General features: G+C 46.8%; 9 protein-coding genes across 9 annotated transcripts; 5 read left to right on the top strand and 4 right to left on the bottom strand.

Moving 5' to 3' along the window:
• Window positions 1-1,000: 1,000 nt before the first annotated feature.
• Window positions 1,001-1,660, top strand: F5Y00DRAFT_264567 (uncharacterized protein; the record flags this gene model as incomplete). Its single annotated transcript, XM_048011680.1, has 1 exon — window positions 1,001-1,660. One exon carries the CDS (start codon window positions 1,001-1,003, stop codon window positions 1,658-1,660), a length of 660 nt encoding a protein of 219 aa, XP_047862300.1.
• Window positions 1,661-2,159: 499 nt separating this feature from the next.
• On the bottom strand, window positions 2,160-4,500 carry F5Y00DRAFT_272015 (MFS general substrate transporter; the record flags this gene model as incomplete). Its single annotated transcript, XM_048012899.1, has 11 exons — window positions 2,160-2,231; window positions 2,284-2,411; window positions 2,471-2,535; window positions 2,584-2,662; window positions 2,715-2,883; window positions 2,941-3,322; window positions 3,375-3,520; window positions 3,574-3,734; window positions 3,846-3,926; window positions 3,986-4,121; window positions 4,177-4,500. 11 exons carry the CDS (start codon window positions 4,498-4,500, stop codon window positions 2,160-2,162), a joined length of 1,743 nt encoding a protein of 580 aa, XP_047862299.1.
• Window positions 4,501-5,043: 543 nt separating this feature from the next.
• F5Y00DRAFT_254625 (TauD-domain-containing protein) lies at window positions 5,044-6,427 on the top strand (the record flags this gene model as incomplete). Its single annotated transcript, XM_048010192.1, has 6 exons — window positions 5,044-5,145; window positions 5,199-5,453; window positions 5,546-5,675; window positions 5,756-5,997; window positions 6,059-6,160; window positions 6,224-6,427. 6 exons carry the CDS (start codon window positions 5,044-5,046, stop codon window positions 6,425-6,427), a joined length of 1,035 nt encoding a protein of 344 aa, XP_047862298.1.
• Window positions 6,428-6,432: 5 nt separating this feature from the next.
• On the bottom strand, window positions 6,433-8,099 carry F5Y00DRAFT_144559 (uncharacterized protein). Its single transcript, XM_048004405.1, has 2 exons — window positions 7,489-8,099; window positions 6,433-7,417 (listed from the first exon to the last, which is right to left on the bottom strand). Exons 1-2 carry the CDS (start codon window positions 7,737-7,739, stop codon window positions 6,514-6,516), a joined length of 1,155 nt encoding a protein of 384 aa, XP_047862297.1. The 5' UTR covers window positions 7,740-8,099; the 3' UTR covers window positions 6,433-6,513.
• On the bottom strand, window positions 7,983-11,105 carry F5Y00DRAFT_144519 (small oligopeptide transporter). The gene is made up of 5 exons (XM_048004404.1): window positions 9,755-11,105; window positions 9,090-9,675; window positions 8,814-8,959; window positions 8,284-8,752; window positions 7,983-8,209 (listed from the first exon to the last, which is right to left on the bottom strand). The coding sequence occupies exons 1-5, from the start codon at window positions 10,909-10,911 to the stop codon at window positions 8,141-8,143; spliced, it is 2,427 nt and encodes an 808-aa protein (XP_047862296.1). The 5' UTR covers window positions 10,912-11,105; the 3' UTR covers window positions 7,983-8,140.
• A 511-nt stretch (window positions 11,106-11,616) lies between these two features.
• On the top strand, window positions 11,617-12,406 carry F5Y00DRAFT_144511 (uncharacterized protein). Its single transcript, XM_048004403.1, has one exon. The coding sequence runs from the start codon at window positions 11,727-11,729 to the stop codon at window positions 12,219-12,221; it is 495 nt and encodes a 164-aa protein (XP_047862295.1). The 5' UTR covers window positions 11,617-11,726; the 3' UTR covers window positions 12,222-12,406.
• A 245-nt stretch (window positions 12,407-12,651) lies between these two features.
• Window positions 12,652-14,270, top strand: F5Y00DRAFT_243925 (uncharacterized protein). Its single transcript, XM_048008751.1, has one exon. It carries the CDS (start codon window positions 12,806-12,808, stop codon window positions 14,051-14,053), a length of 1,248 nt encoding a protein of 415 aa, XP_047862294.1. The 5' UTR covers window positions 12,652-12,805; the 3' UTR covers window positions 14,054-14,270.
• On the bottom strand, window positions 14,215-15,455 carry F5Y00DRAFT_144501 (LUC7 protein). Its single transcript, XM_048004402.1, has 2 exons — window positions 15,240-15,455; window positions 14,215-15,184 (listed from the first exon to the last, which is right to left on the bottom strand). Exons 1-2 carry the CDS (start codon window positions 15,265-15,267, stop codon window positions 14,376-14,378), a joined length of 837 nt encoding a protein of 278 aa, XP_047862293.1. The 5' UTR covers window positions 15,268-15,455; the 3' UTR covers window positions 14,215-14,375.
• A 221-nt stretch (window positions 15,456-15,676) lies between these two features.
• F5Y00DRAFT_144495 (Gpi16 subunit, GPI transamidase component) lies at window positions 15,677-17,830 on the top strand. The gene is made up of 3 exons (XM_048004401.1): window positions 15,677-16,143; window positions 16,203-16,603; window positions 16,653-17,830. The coding sequence occupies exons 1-3, from the start codon at window positions 15,788-15,790 to the stop codon at window positions 17,705-17,707; spliced, it is 1,812 nt and encodes a 603-aa protein (XP_047862292.1). The 5' UTR covers window positions 15,677-15,787; the 3' UTR covers window positions 17,708-17,830.
• The last annotated feature ends 10 nt before the right edge of the window (window positions 17,831-17,840 follow it).

Genomic DNA, 17,840 nt, shown 5'->3' with positions numbered 1-17,840 from the left:
ACTATATTCCTTGTGTCCCCCGTGCATATTCTTGGAGAGAATAAAGGTTACTCGGGGATTTCGAGTCCTTTAGTGCCCAAGGTTAAGTAGGTACCTACATATTAGGTACCTAGGTACATATCCGTATCTTCGCTCCCCCCTTTTCTTTTCTCCACTTTTATTCATCTTGAGTCATTTCTATATCCTTTCCCCCAAAGAGAGCAATAGAGATTAATACCTAGATTACATCCACTATAGTGCTACGTTTCGGTGTGTATTTTCTATATTTCCAAGCATCCATTGATGTATTCGAATCCATTTACCAAGTATCGATGTATGAATTGGAGTTTAAAAGAATTACCTACCTGTTACCTGAGGTACCCAGGTAAGTTCATATGTAGCTCTATACCAAACTACATTTTTTCCCCATTGTTAATCCACTTTGTCAGCCATTTAATGTTGAATAAGTACGTTACACTTTTGTAATTCTTATATTTGCCCTTGTTACTCTTAAACAAATCCTTTCGGCTGGCTTTTAGTCAAAGAAATAACTATGCTATTGACTCAAACCCCTGGGACTATTTCTTTGTACTCCTTATATAAGAATAATTTCCATATCAATAACATGGGCTCCTATAAGAACCTACCTAATCTTATCCCTTAAGTCTGAATTAGGTAGTTTAATGAACAGCCGACAACAGCAACACAGCGAGCAAACTAACTGCGAATCGCCTGCTTATTCGGGCGAATTCTGTAAGTAACCCTAAGGTTGATTCCGTACGGTAAACTCGAAAATTTAGGTACACACCGAGGAGGCGTTCCATTCAAGTTTGATCCGTTAACTTGTTACGCCAATATATTTACGACTCTTAAGTAATATTAAATCGATCAGAATCGCCAACACTTCCATTGTTCTTCGTAAGGTCCGATCCACGACAAAAGCTAATTATTTTAGACACCAGTCAAGCTTTCTAATTCATCCTACTATATCATTCTTGGTAACATTCATCCATCTTCTAAGATGTGCCAGCAGTATTTACTGAAGTTCAAGGCTTGCGGGCATTTTGAGAGAGATGAGGAACGTATCTATTGCGACCTATACGACTGTTCCTTTCCCGACAGCTGTCTACAACGTTTCGAGGCCGATATCATCCGAGAATTTACCCCTGGGGACAGTCAATGTTATAGGTGCCTCTATCGCGAATACTTGGATGCGCAATGGGATCGTATCGTAAGCACAAATATGGACGACACACGACTCGCTTTTATTATGGCGAGAGAATGCCTTTTCTCTTTCAACTTCGTCACAATGGAACATCTACAACAAGTCCAGCACCTATTAACTCATACATACATTTCCCAAGGTATCGTAATAGATGTACGACTAGTACTGACTATGATGGGCTACAAAAATGCGGAGCTCGAGACCAAGGTTAATGTTGATGACCAAGATACTTGTACAGGTGAACTTTCACCTATTCCAACGCTAGAAGACTACATGCTCCAATTCGCACCTACCCCAATAGCGGACCCTGAGCTCCTAGCTGCAAATGTCCCTGAAAATGCCGTACCTACACCCGCACAGGACCCAGAGGCAAATCAGTATAGTTATGAAACGCCTTTGAATTACCCGCCGACTCCCATGCCGACTCCTTGGTCTATGGGAATGCCGGAAATGTAATCGCATAGGTGAGATCGGATTACCTCGAGAATAAGTATACGGGTAAGGAGGCCTGCCTGAGAATAATGGATAATATGCATTGATGCTCATGACATGAACTCTTATACAATACGTAGGTATGCTTCCCTGTACGAGTTTATTGGGTATTTAAGGCAATTACAACAGTAGCAGGCTGCTGTTGCACATCAGGTTTAGCAGAGCAGTGAAAGGGGGAAGATTGATATAGCAGCATCTAAGTAGATAGTCATTACGAAATATACATCCTTAATTATCAAATTTCATAATCTCTATAATAGGTACTTATAATTAGGAGAAATTTACAATAGCTTTATCGTAAACGATTGAAAAAATACGCAATAAAGTAGTTGATATCCCTTGGGTTTCCGTGTTAAATCATCAACCATCATCAGTTTCTACACCCAAGGAGGTTCGCTTCAAAGGGATAATGAAAAAACATGGTAATTGCCTAGCAAATCCTTTAAGATATCTACCGAAGTCTTTAGCTTGCAAATCTAAAATCCAGTCTCTTGCTTCCTTCATCTTTTGTATTTTCGCGGTACTCATTTTGCTCCTATAAACCATTAGAATCACAACAAGCCAGGGTTACTTGGAACGTGACTTACATCCGGGCTCATTGCGTTCCATATCCTATCTCTACGCTTATTCTGAAATATATAGTATAGCTTTACGGCTATATATATGAAAATATTCAAACAGTTAATTCCAATAAGTACTCTATTTCCACGACGGTCTAGAAAGTGTAAGTTATTGGCAAATCGTGGATCAATAAACACAACGGAATAGACTCACAGAGTGGCTTGTCGTCGTCACGATAAATGTTTGCACTTATAATGGACTGAAGCTGAACACAAATGCTTTGGAAGATTAGCCTCTTGATTTGTTTGTAATAGGTTAAGACTGACTTATATACTGCAGCAGAAACTGTTCTAGTGCGGACAGTGTTGGAGTTCCGACTACTCCAACCGACTTGCATGGCATGTGCTTTGAAGAATTTAGCAAAGAGGCCTTAGAATCTATAGCTGGATGGTCTTACGCGATGGATGTGCTAGTAGAACGGTTACAAGTGCATACGAGCCCCAACGCGAGGTGTGTTGTGGTAGTAAAGCTAACGCCACTACGCATGGGAGAGTCCAAACTTCCACAAGAAGACCTAGTAGAGCACGTTGATTGATAACCTCGGACAGGTAAGTCAATACCAACATCTAGAACATGTCAGCACGAAAATATAGCATAGGGATGGGCAGTTTTATGGCCCTTACGTTGGCGGTTGATATTACCGTCGCCGGGATAGTTAAGAGGTTTGTATTGAAAGTATCGAATCCTAGGGCTCGAAGAGTCAACGTCAAGTATTGTCCAGGAGGGCCGGATGGGATGCTGAAAGTCAACCCGATGATGTATATCGGCCAAAGGTGATAGTCTGCCAAGGATTTCCATAACATTTTAAAGGTGATGCCCTGCCGGTTGTGCATGTCTCCTTTTGACGGATCATCTCGCAAAATGCGGTTTACGAGAATCTTCTCCTCTCGTTCGGTAAACCAACCATTCGGACGGTACCAAGCCTTAGTTTGTGTTGGAGATGGCGCCATCATGAACCAAGACCATATACCAATCGCAAGAGTCAAGATACCCTCGATTAGGAATCTAGCGAATGTGTTAATGCTATCTTTATGCTATCAATGATAGATTTTCTTACAACCAGCGCCAGCCTTCATAGCCATGATAGCCTCTGAGACGTAGAAGACCGTACGCAAGTAAGGGTGCGATCACATCCGTTAATTGATTCGCCATCCAGAATAAGGCTAAACGAAAAGGAAGTTCGGTTCCCTTGAAGAAATAAGACTAAAGATAATGTAAGTGTTTAGGTCTGCTTGGAATTATCACCGGTAACGCACCAAATAGAGAATTAGGTCTGGAATAAAACCGCCTTGTAAGAGACCTAAGAGGGCACGGCAAGCTAGGAACGACGAACGGCCCCGAAGCCAAAATTGGCAACCAGCCACGACGCTCCATAAGACCATCTGGATTGGAATCTGGGAAATGTGAATAGAGCATCCTAAAGAAATATAATATATAGAAGGATATTTCATACCCAACGATCAGGTCCTATGGAATATTAGTTATCAAGCCTAACATTTATGGATAGCAAACGTAGTAAATAACGTACCAATTTTCTTACTAACTAGTTGCGAAGGTAATTCGGCAAGCAAGAAAGACACCAATCGTACTGTGCTCCCATAGTTGTAATCTGAAGAAGCGAATGGTTAGATATGAAGCAAAATCCCGATTTACGTATCTGGATCTTACCATTTGTCGTGAAGCCCATGTCATCCAAGAAATTGTCAGTGTTAGCCTGGCCAAGATTACTCCTATCCAGGTCCAGAGCGAAGAAAGCAATACAAGCCCACGCGGTCACCTTCCAGTCGATCTTCTTGACGAGTTTCTAAACATATAACCATAAGTAGGAGTCAACTTCTGTTGGAACGGGATGGTTATACCTCCTCTTCCCCCCATGTCCACTTAAAAGACGGGTCGAATCGATGAAGGTTCTCGTATTTAGGGCTCGGCTTGAATTGCTCGGCTTTCACCGGATCGTCAAATATAGACGGCTGCGTAGCGATATCTTCAGATCTATGTTTCTTAACTTTTCTTCTGAAGAGGCTAAGTAGCGGGTGCCGAGAGGGGGGGTGTTCTGCTGCTGTGGCTTCGACGATCCCCTTCGATGGCGATTTTTCTTGGTCTGATTCATTGAGTCCATCCCTGGAAGAGCTGGCTTTGTTTGAAGCAGCATAAATAGTGACTCCATCGTTTTTGGTTGCCATATTGTCGCCCAAGGCCAATTAAGCTAAAGGTATAGGTTCTCATGAACTATCTCCCCTGAGCCAAAGATATGTAGATCTAGTACCTAGCCATCTTATCAATCGCCGATTTCGTCGCCAACATCGAGAATCGTCATTTTGGTTGTACTTGCACGATTGCCCTAGCTTATACCACTGTAACCCACTACTCGCTTTCTGTATAGCCCCCCGTCGTGGGTTATAGCAGCTATCGATGGTAACATCCCCACGCTACGTGACGAAATAAAATAATAATAGACGACTGATTGAGCAACCGCGTTCGAAGTATTTCAAAGCAATTGGATGTAGGGTAGTATATTTGTCTTGGCTGTATTGACGTGCTCACTTAGTTGGAGATGCATCCATCGTTGGAATCGCATCATATGGGGAATCGATGAGGAATATGCGGGGGTCAAACATAGTATCAGATAACGCGGTCGAAGCCAACATCGAAGTAAGATATATAGTCGACGCGTCAACCTTTTGACGAGAGGATTGTGCAAGTCAATTCATCCAACCGCATTCATAATGGCGCCCTCAGTCGCAGACGTATTGCCAAGCGCATCCGAACTAAAGGAGAAGGCAGAGCAGAAGCTCAACAAGGCTTATGACGCAAAGCAACACGCCTCAGTAAGGGATTACATTGAAATGTGACCATGAATATAAGCTAAGCCATTTAAAAGTACAAGTACACTAACTACTTGCCTGTGTACGATGAATCGACGACATTCCCGCCAACGGAGCCCTTCGAGTTCGTCGACCGGGGCCTCCTAGCGGACAAAGCCAAGCCTCATCTACTCGGGCTCAAGGACCCAAACGTTGTCGTCACCAAGCTTACTCCTCGCGTCGGCACAGAGATCACTGGTCTGCAGTTGTCCGAGTTGACGGACGAGCAAAAGAATGAGCTAGCTTTGCTAATTGCCGAAAGGGGTGTGGTTGTGTTTCGCGGCCAGAACTCGATTACATGTTCACGTAAGTACCTAAATCAGTGCTTCTGCACTCCTGCGTGCTATTCATTAACGTCAAATAGCCCGTCGGAGCTCATGTCGACGGGGCCATTGAATTTCACAATATCTATCTTGGACCAGACAACCTGTACAGAACCCAACGCCGCTTGGAGCGCTTGACTACTACCGGGTACCACTCGGACGTCTCATATGGTAATTGTTTAAACCATCTAATAATATTACTAGATCTCTATAGTATATCTTAAGACTGACCTTATTATCTACAATTACAGAGCACCAGCCCCCTGGAATCACACTTCTTACGCTGCTGGCGGTGCCCTCTACCGGGGGTGACACTGCATGGACTTCTCAGGTCGCGGCATACGAGAGACTTTCGGAACCGATCAAGGCATTGCTAGAGGGCCTACGGGCTGAACACAGCGGGTATCCCCAAGCCGAGGGTGCTCGTCGCGACGGCAAATTCGTTCGTCGCGAACCTGTTAAGTCGGACCACCCGATCGTAAGGGTACACCCGGTAAGCATACAATTTACAGCTTTACATTTTAGATAAAGGTAATCTAACCTTCATTTTCCAGGTCACCGGTCAGAAAGCACTATTTGTAAACCCGGGGTTTACGAAGAAGATCATAGGGTTGAAAACCGAGGAGTCCGACGCGATTCTCCAGTTGCTCTTCAAGGTCCGTTCCTCCGAGTATAGATTTACTTGGCATAGAGTATTGTCTAACAATGTAATTCAATAGCACATCTCCCAAAGCGCGGATATCCAAGTCCGCGTGAAGTGGGACGATCAGACAGTGTCGCTCTGGGACAATAGGGTTACAGCTCACACTGCTATCTCCGACTACGATGTACATAACGAGGAAGAAGGCTTGCGTCACGGGTTCCGTATTACTACCCTTGCCGAACGTCCGGTAGGGGTCAACGGGTTAGAGACAGTTTGGTAAATTCGTAGGACTGATGCTTTAGCAGAGACTATTCTTTAGGTACCTAGTTAACATGATTTGAAATTAAACACATGAACCTTCAATGTTCAATTCTTTCCCTTTCCTTCGCTTTGACATGCTCCCCCTGTTACGTCGTTTCGAATATATATCTTCAACGACTCTAGGCCCGCCAACGTACGTTTATCAGGGTTCATGATTTTGAAGTCGTGTTCGGTGTAATCCTCCCACATTTCTCTGGTCCGCGGGGTCTCCGCGTTAGAAGGGTATGGCTGTCTACGTTGAAAGACTTCAAAAGCGACCGTGTCAGCATGTGTTCGTGCACCGTGAGTGGTGTTATTCAGGACGTGAGTGCGGCCATTCCCAATGATCATAGCTGGTCTCGCGATGTCGGCAATAATTTCGCTCATGGGGAAGGTTGGGTAGCAGAAGAAGACGACCGAATCGTCAGAAATCTCGCTGAAGCCTCCAGCACCATGCTCACCGACGACAGATATCCCTAAACTTTTCAGGAGAGCTTTACTTGTATGACTATAATCCGGGTCCTGGGCAAAAATCTCTACGTCAGCGGCTGTTGTCGAACGGAATGCGGCCCCTATCGTCAATGCGACCGCGTGCTGCTTCATGTTAAATTCCTTATTGGCCGTATCGGAACCATGAGGTGTATAACGGCTGTCATAGCGGGACATAGGAGCCATATCCCCCAAGGCAAAGCACACAACTTTGTTAACTTTCCTAAAGCCTTTCTGGAAAGCAAGCCTATTTTTGAACCAGGTGCACGTCGAAGACTGTTCCCACACCTGCTGTATCTCTTTAAACTGGTCGTCTAAAGGGTGCTGTTCGTCGGCAGTGAAGTTGTTAAATGCCTGGTTTTTCCATGCAATCATGTAGGAATAATAAGGAAAGGAGTGCGGAAGAATTCGTCGGAAGAAGACGTCTGAGGACTGCATCGTGACCATGTACCAGTAGTTTTGGAATTCGACAAACGGTTTCCTAATCCACCAAGAGTACATCTTTGTTAGCCTGAAGGAACGAGTGCATATGTAGATGGCACCAGGAACTACCATACAGGATCCGATATCCCAAACATCGGATTTCTAATAGAAACCACCGACCCATCAACACGACGAATATTAAACGATGGCTGAGTTCGCCAGTGCATAAGCTCGTGCTCGATCCGTTCGAAATCACTCCTTATCCAGATTTGCTTGCCAGAATCATACAAATCTGCTATCTTCTGCGTATTCTCGATGACTTGAATAGGGGGGAACTGTGGCAGCTCCGGGGTATCGTCCGACTGGTTTGCAGGGTCCATTTCGGGTGCAAAGAACAATTAATCTCTTATTGCTTTGATCCTTCAGTAATGTTCTGCGACTGATCTTGATTCCGTATAATATCTATCCAATAGGCCTTTCCCACCGATTATAATATTAGTATTTATAGCCGGATTGAGGTGACTCACGGCTTCAATGAGTTTGATGCCAAGCAGGTATACAGATAAATTTCACCAAAGATGCAGCTTGCCAAGATTTCACCCCCTATTTAGTTTCTTCGGCCCGTTTGAAATCATAATCGTAGGTATTTAAATTATAAAGGCTGCGTTTGTGCACACATATCCATTTCTTGCGATACAACCGTCACCTTAACTCTGGCACTATATTCTTCTTATCTTCAAGCCTCTCTCATAAAACTCTCGCGGCTTGCTGTAGTTTGATTCTACCATGTCGCTGGCCCAAATTTCTCGCCCTCTGGTACTGTCTTAAGCCACCCCGTGTACGATGCGTCCTATTTGTCTTGATTAGCAACCGTATGAGCCAAACCCAACATTGCACAATCATGTTAGCTTGTTGTGGACTTACAATTGTATTGAATACATCCACATTGCCCCACCACTGAGGAATGGTAACTCCCGGAAGAGTTATCGCGAAAAAGATGACGATGGTCGACAAGATAAGCCCCGCGTCGAGAGCGGCAGCTGTGACATAGTTGTACGTTCTCCACCAGCCGCCAAATTTCTTCCGTATGGCATAATTAAAGATCAAGCCGAAGATTGCCCATGATGAAAAGCTGATCGGCGTGGCTGGCGGCAACCATGCCATAGCTCCAAACATGATCGGCGCGTGGAGGTGGCGTGCGAAGCCAATCTTCAACTTACGGCTAAGAAACCACAGTATAACCGGGAATCCAGCCCCGATAAGCCAGAACCAGTTGAAGTTCACGTACATAGATCCAGGGCCAAACATGCGTTCCGGGCCTAGGACTCCCCACACAATTGACGACGAGAAGAAAGCTCGCCCATTAGGACAGCTGAAATGACTGGGTTGAGTACTACGAACACGTTAGCTTCCTGGCTTGCTAGACATACATGACTTCATGTGGTATAACTCACATAGAGCAAACATCAGGGATAGCTCCTAACGTCCAATTCATCACCGCGATCTGGACGAATACGGCCCATATACTCGCTATGACCTGGCACCAAAAGGTGACCCTAGGCGGAATTTTCATGTAATGAGCTGTCTTGAGGTCGGTGCTCTACTCTGTATTAGTAATTTAAGCCAACTCTTAAACGGACTTCACATAGGTTGTTATATATCGAAAGGCCAATGGCCCTCGTAAGCGAAAGAAATTGGTGGAAGGTAAGTGAGGAAATCCTTTTACGTACATATGTCTGAGCCTGCCCTAACGTGATTGTACTGAAGACTTTAAAGACCATCACTGCAATAGGACGACCTGGGAATATGAAGCCAGCTATAAATGGCGAAATTACGTTTAGAGACAACTGGATAGTTGAAACGGCCATTACCATGCATGTAGGGATCACGAACACAAGTGCTAGGATGACGGAAACGAAGAACCCCCACCAAGGGAGTTGAGAATCGTACGCCAGCACGGTTGCAAGTCCGAATGCGATGGAGACTATTAGAAGTGCGTAATACCACCATTCGGGTGCCTCGCGGTACTTTTTCATCATTTTGAGATGAATGTCGGGTTCCTGATTGCGCGCAGTCTTGAAACGATACCAGATCTCCTTTCCGTGGAAGAGCGCAGTGTGTACAAGCGCCGCCGTCAATGCGGCGAAGGAAAGCCCATAGTTCAGGGCCAATGATGGGGATAGGAATAGCGGCGAATAATTGTGGTACTTGTCAGGGTCAAGAGTGAAACTATCTCCGAGAATCTTCGAGACGTTGTATGCGCTCTGCGTATTGTCGTAAGTCTGCGATGTCACGAGAGGAAGATAATCGGAGTAACTACAGGCCCATTAGAAATAGTCTTTACCTGCGAATCCTCTAATCCACGCCGAAAAAATCGAAGGCAACGTAGACTTACAGGGAACCAGTATACGCCATACCGATACACGGAATAAGGACGAAGAAGAAAAGACCAATTAGAGTATTAACATGAGCATACGTCGGGGCTAGCAACGGGTCTGACAAGTAGGCCGAGACGTAGGTCCAGTCGAAGGTCAGTGGAATCAAGCTGAGCCCCGTGAATCCACCAAAAAGCTGGTTGAGCACAGGATTCTCCGGCTTAATCCAGGTCACGAAAGCGAAGACGGAGAGACCTTGCCAGAGTACACCAGGTATCCAGTAGTAGCAGAACATGCCGCCCATCACGATGAAGAAGTACCGATAGCGACTTATCACCCACCCGTTCGATTTAGTACCGTCACTCTTACTCTTGTCGTGGAGGGCGTAGAAAAGAGAGGTATAACTGAACTGGGAAGGCCACATCATCGCGGCGGGATAGATTAGGAACCGTCTAAACATCCCGGATAGCGATATTCCTATGAGTTGCGAGCTCAGCGTAAACATCAAAGAAAAGCCCCAGCCTAGATTGAAGTTGTAGAAAGGCTTTCCTTGAAGCGCAAGCAACGCGTCAGTGGAATATGCGTATGAGATGCTGACGTTGGACATAATAGTGACGACCACGTGCTCCTTGATGGTGAAGGGGCCGGTATTCAAAGTCCACTCCTGACCGAAGGTTTTGAATACTCTTGTTGGCATGATCTTTGCCCATAGAGACCCGACGGGATAGACTAACAGTACGACGACCAAGGCCGGGAAGTTAACCGCTGGACTCCGCATGCTCAACAGCATGTTTAAGCCACTGCCAAGGGTGACAAAGATCATTCCCAGTATCCAGGCTCTCACAGTACATGCGACTTCTCCGCCATCGGTATTACGCACAGCGGCACGTACCTCCTCGTAGGGTGAATCTTCGCTGAACAGCGAGTCGGCTTCAATGATTTCCTTAACATCTCCACGCTTAATTGCTGAATCGACGGTATCGAGCTTCTCTTGAGGAAGATTGGGGTCCCATTGGTGGGCGTGCTGAATCTGGTTAAGGTCCCTAATGGTAGTGGTTACATCTATATCACGAAGCTTCTCGTTAGAGGAATTAGGCGTTGCGCTCTCAGCTGGGTTTGGGCTGATCTCGGATGTGGCTTTATCGGAAGCATCTAATTTCCCGAAGGGAAACCCCATGATGGCTAGTGAGTGATTCCTAGGTGCTATAGAGCAAATTCATGATGGCCAGAAATAAGAATTTCGACTTGGCCATGGGTATAGACAAGTCTTATCTCTTCTACCCTCAATGGGTCGAAATGTCTTTCAGTCGCCTCATGTCCGAGATTCACCTATCAAAACAGGGTCTAACGGATAGATTGATTAGAGACTGCCAGCCAGCCGGTATATCACACCCCTGGCACTCCCCGCATGGTTTGGTAACACTCCCTTTCTTTGTTTTTCGACCTTCCAAAAACAATCAGCTTAGACGAAGTGTGACCAAAACCGGGAAGCATTACGCCGCCGGGTGTGGGTTTGGCGTATACTAGGCCAGGTCGGCTCATGGAATTGAGCAAGTATTGGTGGCTTCACCCGTACATTATTCGGTAATCTTGAACCGACATCCGCCAACGAGAGGGATAGATGAGCCAGGGGGGACAATTGGGGGAATCTGGAATGGAATGACTGCTTATCATATCCACTTCTCCAAAGGGCGGGGGATCTTGTTTGTTGCCACCATAGATAGTAAGATAACATATCAGATATTGGGTTGTGTAAACGTACGATCTTATCATTTACGTCCGTAATCCGTATTGGATTCCTTTGTTCTTTGCGCGATGCATACGTTGATACTGTGAGGCTGAGGCGGCCGTTATTAATTGGACTATGGTTAGCTGAACGTATGGCTGTGCCAACCGCATGTAACATCACTAGCATCAGTCCAACTTGTCAATCCATACCTTTGTTTGATCATCAATTCATCTTAACCGGCCTAACACGTGAGAATTAGCAAGATGACGCAAACTCACCCCCGAAACCAAACCATATTTGCGCCGTCGAGGGTAGATCACAACGGCATCATGTCTATCTTTTTGGCCGGTACTACTACTAGGACAGACGACACCCGGGACTGGCGCGAGGTGTTAACCGAATCTCTCGCGGATTTGCCCCTCACCGTCATCAACCCGTATCGATCAGATTGGGACTCAAGCTGGCGAGAGGATATTACATGTAAACCTTTTCGAGAGCAGGTGGAATGGGAACTCGACATGCAAGAAAAGTCCCATATAGTCGTCATATTCTTCCACCCGGAAACTGGAGCACCCATCAGCCTGCTCGAGCTTGGGCTTTGCGCGAGAGCTAAGAAAGCTATCGTCGTGTGTCCTGATGGGTATCATAAGAAGGGAAACGTCCAGATTGTATGTCAAAGATATGGTCTTGAAATTGCAGAGAACTTTGATACATTAAAGGAGACTATCGTGAAGAGACTGCCAATAGGTTCTTTGTGAGCTTGGTGAATGTGGTATAGTTTTGCCCGAGTGCCCGAGTTTATGAGGGATGACCGGATTTAAGAATAATGAATAATATTTGTTTCAAAATATATCAAACCCCCTTTTTACCATCATTCACTTACATGTCTTTCAACCTTCCCATACCAGAGGAAAATAAGTAAACAGCAAGCTTGACGTCAAAGAGGTGTTAAAAAGTTGTATTGATGATAATTTTAATTATTTAACTCTAGTTAACGCAGATTCCGGGCCCACTTATTACGTATTCCCGGTCCGTCATCTGGGGAAGCGGGCCGGCACTTTCTCCGCTTAAATCTTCTGGGCAGCTGGGCTTGGGGAAGGTGGCAGGGGAATGTGGCAGGGTGGATTATGCGCCCGCCTGTTCTCAAAGCACGTCAGGTGGCGGGGCTCGACTTTTTATCCTTCGCTATCCCAACGTGTCGTTAAAAGACTATTAAACATTAGTCCAGTAGTTCAACATAAACCAATTGCTTTGCTTTATTCTTCGTTGGCTGCATTTTATTGCTTACTTTGAGCTCCTTTTATTTATAAATTTATTATCCAATAGCTAGCTTTTACCTACCATGGATGACCAGTTTAACGGACGTACGGATGACGATCTGTTTGCAGACGAATTCGAACCTGTGGACACCCAAGAAGAGCCAGAGACGAAAAATGAACCAAGCGCTCCCCCGGTAGTCGAGGATCAATTACCGTCTGCGAATTCCGAGCAGCCTAACACAGTAGCAGTTCAACCTACTCCAACCCCTTTTACGCCTCGATCTCTCAATCAATCGCGACATGCTAAGCAGCCTCCATCGTCCTCACATCATCAATCGCGACCGCGCAAGCACTCGCCAAAGCCCGCAGCGGTAGATTCGCAGCAGCAGCAGCATCAGCAGGAACAACAACAACCGCAGCAACAGGAGTCTCCAGCTAAAAGTACCAGTAGTGGTGGAGGCGGGGGTAGCGACAAGAAAGCGCAAGCGGCTACTGTGAAGCTTGGGCAAAATACGGCGCTCGCAGACCGGCTGGCGTCTGGCGCAAATCCTCGTCAGAAGCTGACAGAATCCGAGCTTGCGAGTAAGATGGAACAGATGCGAATCCTAAATGCAGAGAAGACGCGCCGATTCGAGCAAGCCGAACGTGACAGCCGCTCACATGCTATGGCTTATGAGAAAGGTATGGAAGAGGCGCGGCGGCGTCGGGCAGAGGAAGCCGAGCGACGCCGTAGGGGCGAAGAGGAGAGGCGCCGTATGGATGACGAGCGCGCCGCGAATCGTGAGCGGAAACTCAAGGCTATGGGCGCCAAGGAGGGTGGCAACTGGGACGAGGGCAAAAACCTTGAAGAAGAAAGAGATAGAAGGGCTGGATTCCGGGGCGCAAACGGTGGTATTCGTGGCGCGCGCAGCAATGGCGGTATAGCTGGGAGTAGGTTTGCAGAGAGGGATAATGACTCAATCCCTAGGGAGTTTGGCCCCGACGATTTCAGAGGAAGAGGGCGCGGTGGACGTGGCAGAGGAGGTTCAACTAGAGGCGGTGGTAGAGGAGGTAGAGGAGGCTTTAACCACGATGGCGAAAGAGGCGGCGCTTATAAGACGCCAGGGACAACAGCGACACAAAACGGCAATAAACCACAACCGCAAAAAGGAGCACAAGCTCCTCCTACTGCAGAAGATTTCCCGGCTTTGCCAACAACCAAGAAACTAGATACGACGAACAACGCGACAGCTGCGACGAAACCCCCCGTCCCATTACCCGAATTTAATTCTCCTACAGTTGGAAAATGGGATGACGAGATGGCCGCTCTGGACGCTAAGCCTGGAGCATAAAGCGTACCTTTTCAAAGGAGTGCAATCTAAAGGAAAGGAAAGGAAAGGAAGGGAAAAAAGAAACAGAATGCCCAATAGAGTGTACGCTAAGGATAATCTACAGAGAGGGAAGTTTGGATTACAGGCTCGCGCAACACCGCCCAGGCATATGAGAATTAGAGATACCAGAAAGACGGAATAAAAGCAGAAGGCTTCTATTATCAAGAACCAATCAAAGTATTGTATTTTATGTGCGCCTGTCCATAGTGATATCATGTCTAATTTTGGCCACTGAAGCCCGTACGCCAATAACTCCTTCACATGCTTTGATGTCGCCGTTGTATTACCATCCGCTACGAAAACCACGGCCACTCCTACCTCCATATCCGCCACGTCTAGGGCCCCTAGGCCCTCCTTTCCACCCACCGTCACCGTAGCCCTCGTCCCGCATGGGGCCGTCGTCTTGGAGCGAAGGACGCGGACGTCCTCTGATATCCTTGGGTAAGGAGTCGTACGTCTTCCGCATCTGCGCGTAACCTAAGTGCATCTTGCCGTAGAAATGGTCTGCCAACCGACGGTCGTTATCTAGTCTCGAAAGGTACGCGCCACACACGTCGCACACCTGGAGTTTCTGGTGACCTGACGGACCGCTGGTGTCGGCCAGCGTCTTGAGCTCGCGTTCGCGCTCCATCTTGGCCTGGGCCGCCTGGCGCACCTTGAAGAACTCCTCATACGCGCGGCTAACTTCGCCTAGATCGCCGAGGATCTGCACCTCCTGCAGGCCGCAGTCTATGGTGGAGTTCAGGTCAGAAATGGATTTGAGCAGGACGTTAGTCTGCCGGATCTCGTCGGGGGTCTTCTCGAGGCGGCGCTGGGCGGCGTCGATACGCCGGTTGCACTCTTCGATATACTTCTGTAGGTCGCGAGCATAGTCGATCTCAAAGCCGTACTTCTGGCGCGCGGGCTCGGGTAAGCCTTCGTACTCGGTCTTCAGCGACTCGGCGTGGATCTTGGGACACGGTCCGAGATCTTGTTTCGTGTTGGTGAATAAGTCGTGCGGACAGGTGCCGACGATGTAGGACCGGCAGACTTTGGGGTCGGTTAGGGAGACTTGGGATGAGCGCGATGTTTGTGGTCCGCCCATAAGCTGCTCTGGACAAGAGTTAGTTGGACGTTTTGAAATAGGAGAGGTTGGATTTGGTATTACCAAGCAGCTTTCTTTGCTCTGCTGCCATTTTCCAAGTTCAAATTGACAAGCGTTGAATTAGTTATATTATATATTAGAACGAGTTTGCTGGTTGTTTGGGGTGAGTTATCTTGGAAAAGGCGAAAAGGCTGGCGATGGTTGGTATTGACGTGATTGTGAAAAAGTCTATGTATGAAGGATGGCAACAGGGCTGAATTAATTGGCAATTGGCATTAGAGAAAAGTAAGAGGTACCTATGTACCTAGATAGCTTCCAAAGATTGATATTTGCGGGGACCAATTAGGTCATTCTTAGGCACTTTTAGTGGGTTCAACTTGCATCGCTTGGTGGGCTAGGCAGGGGCACAGGAGCCCAATGCAAGCGGCCAGGGGTCCCTTATCTGACTAACAGTTAGGTACCTCATTGTACCTGTAGCCTCACTGAAATTATTCCACGTTGCTGGATCTCGCATTCAATAATCGACGTATCAAAAACTACCATTTACAACATTTACAACCACCAACCATAAAAAGAAAATCGGTCGTCCTCATGGACTATCGACGGCCACAATGCGTCATTTCTTTTCTTACTTGATACCCTTTTCGATTCTGTTTTGGACTGTTGCTCTTGCTTCCGATTATTACGAACAGTTAATTCTTAAACCGTTGCCTCAATCTACCGCTCTCGCCAGTTTCAACTTCAGATCCAACACCAGCTTGTCGCAATTCGAAGCGCACAATTTTCAGTACTTTCCTCGATCGTTAGGGCAGATATTACAACATGTAGGAACAAGAGAACTACATCTGAGGTTCAGCTTAGGAAGATGGGATGCCGAGAGCTGGGGAGCGAGGCCGTGGGAGGGCACTAAAGAGGGTGGAACAGGCGTCGAGCTGTGGGCGTGGCTTGAAGCAGACACTGATGAAGAGTATGCTGCAAAAATACATCTGGCTATTGATTTTATATGCTTACCCTACTTACCGATAGGGCCAGTCGCAAGTGGTTGAGTCTAACAAACGCACTATCCGGCCTCTTCTGCGCTTCGCTGAATTTCATCGATGAAACCAGAACGACTCGTCCAGTCATGTCCTTCCAGCCTGAAGGGGACCACTCGAACACTACCCTAGCTAATATGCAACTGCTACATGGCGTGCTACCGAGGGAAGTAGTTTGTACGGAGAACTTGACACCGTTTCTGAAGCTGCTGCCATGCAAGGGAAAGGCCGGAATATCGACTCTACTCGATGGGCACAAGCTCTTCGACGCATCCTGGCAGAGCATGGCGATCGATATTCGACCTCTGTGTCCAGATGGCCAAGAATGTGTGTTGCAGATCGAGCAAACAATCGATATGGTCTTGGATATCGAAAGGTCTAAACGACCCAGGGGTAAGAATACAATTATCCCATTTACTACCTTAGCTCTAACACGACGTAGATAACCCTATACCGCGACCTCTACCAGGCCACGAGCTGAAATGTAACTCGTCAAAACCATATCATTCCGGAGACACATGCTTCCCTACCGACTATGCAGAGGGTCAAGAGTGGGCGCTCGATCAAATCTTTGGCAAGACGATTAAGGGAGCTTGCCCATTGACTAACCCAGAGGTCCCTCCTGTTTGTATCCAAGTTCCTCATAGCAGAGATATCTATACAACTGCTGGTGCGAGCGAGATAAAAAATGCAAATCGACCCTCACGATGCTACCAGGTTCCCCTGGAATCTGACTTCTCAATGATTCTTCCTCATATGTCACGAGAAGGCGAGCATCCCAAAACGGACGTCGACGAAATTGTCGAACCCGAAACTCCGCTTCTGTATGCGGAGCGTAGCTTTACAGGTCATGGATACGAGCGCGGCGGAGTAAGGACAATCCTCACTAATCCAAGCCCAGATACAGAGGTTGAATTCTTTTACATGGAAAGTTTACCTTGGTTCATGAAAATCTACCTTCATACACTTACGACTCACATCAATGGAGTACCGGGGTCGAAGGATGACATTATCGAGGAGATTTATTACCGGCCAGCCCTAGATCGTGTCCGAGGAACACAGCTCGAACTTCGAATGCGCATTCCACCTGCCAGCACAGTTTTTCTTACGTACGATTTTGAAAAATCTATCTTACGGTACACCGAATATCCACCAGACGCCAACCGCGGCTTCGACGTTGCGGCGGCTATTATAACCATTTTACCTTCCACATCCCCAGACGCCCCATTGGCACGACAAAAGACGTCAAACCTCCGGACTACGTCCCTCCTCCTCAGCCTACCGACACCAGACTTCAGTATGCCGTATAATGTCATCATCTTCACAAGCACGGTTATCGCCCTTGCGTTCGGTGGCTTGTACAATATATTAATTCGACGATTTGTCGGGGCTAATGAGAGCCCTGAAGCTAATGCTGGTGGTTTAAAGAATAAGATCATCGCGGCTGTTGCGAAACTAGCAGGCAGATTAAAAGGCGCGAAAGGAAAAATAGACTAATTGTTAGTTACGGCCGCGCGTAGCCATTGAGATAGACCTAGAGAATTTCTCCCATCAACGGTATGATTGTTTGTTACCTATTACTTCACAGCTCCCCAATATAAAATGGTAGCGGTAGCTAAGTGTAATCGAC

This window comes from Daldinia vernicosa, assembly GCF_022497035.1.
Source record: "Daldinia vernicosa strain CBS 139.73 unplaced genomic scaffold F5Y00scaffold_44, whole genome shotgun sequence".
Lineage (NCBI taxonomy): Eukaryota > Fungi > Ascomycota > Sordariomycetes > Xylariales > Hypoxylaceae > Daldinia > Daldinia vernicosa.
This window is presented reverse-complemented; position numbering and strand designations above follow the sequence as displayed.

Coding starts and splice junctions, on each gene's coding strand:
- F5Y00DRAFT_144559 (XM_048004405.1), bottom strand. CDS start 7,739: ATGGACCCTGCAAACCAGTCGGACGATACCCCGGAGCTGCCACAGTTC. Junction 7,418..7,488: donor GGGATATCGGATCCTGTATG/GTAGTTCCTGGT, acceptor TTGGTGGATTAG/GAAACCGTTTGTCGAATTCC.
- F5Y00DRAFT_144519 (XM_048004404.1), bottom strand. CDS start 10,911: ATGGGGTTTCCCTTCGGGAAATTAGATGCTTCCGATAAAGCCACATCC. Junction 9,676..9,754: donor ATGGCGTATACTGGTTCCCT/GTAAGTCTACGT, acceptor ATGGGCCTGTAG/TTACTCCGATTATCTTCCTC. Junction 8,753..8,813: donor ATCCCTGATGTTTGCTCTAT/GTGAGTTATACC, acceptor ACGTGTTCGTAG/TACTCAACCCAGTCATTTCA.
- F5Y00DRAFT_144511 (XM_048004403.1), top strand. CDS start 11,727: ATGACGCAAACTCACCCCCGAAACCAAACCATATTTGCGCCGTCGAGG.
- F5Y00DRAFT_243925 (XM_048008751.1), top strand. CDS start 12,806: ATGGATGACCAGTTTAACGGACGTACGGATGACGATCTGTTTGCAGAC.
- F5Y00DRAFT_144501 (XM_048004402.1), bottom strand. CDS start 15,267: ATGGCAGCAGAGCAAAGAAAGCTGCTTG. Junction 15,185..15,239: donor AGAGCAAAGAAAGCTGCTTG/GTAATACCAAAT, acceptor ACTCTTGTCCAG/AGCAGCTTATGGGCGGACCA.
- F5Y00DRAFT_144495 (XM_048004401.1), top strand. CDS start 15,788: ATGCGTCATTTCTTTTCTTACTTGATACCCTTTTCGATTCTGTTTTGG. Junction 16,144..16,202: donor GAAGCAGACACTGATGAAGA/GTATGCTGCAAA, acceptor ACTTACCGATAG/GGCCAGTCGCAAGTGGTTGA. Junction 16,604..16,652: donor AAGGTCTAAACGACCCAGGG/GTAAGAATACAA, acceptor AACACGACGTAG/ATAACCCTATACCGCGACCT.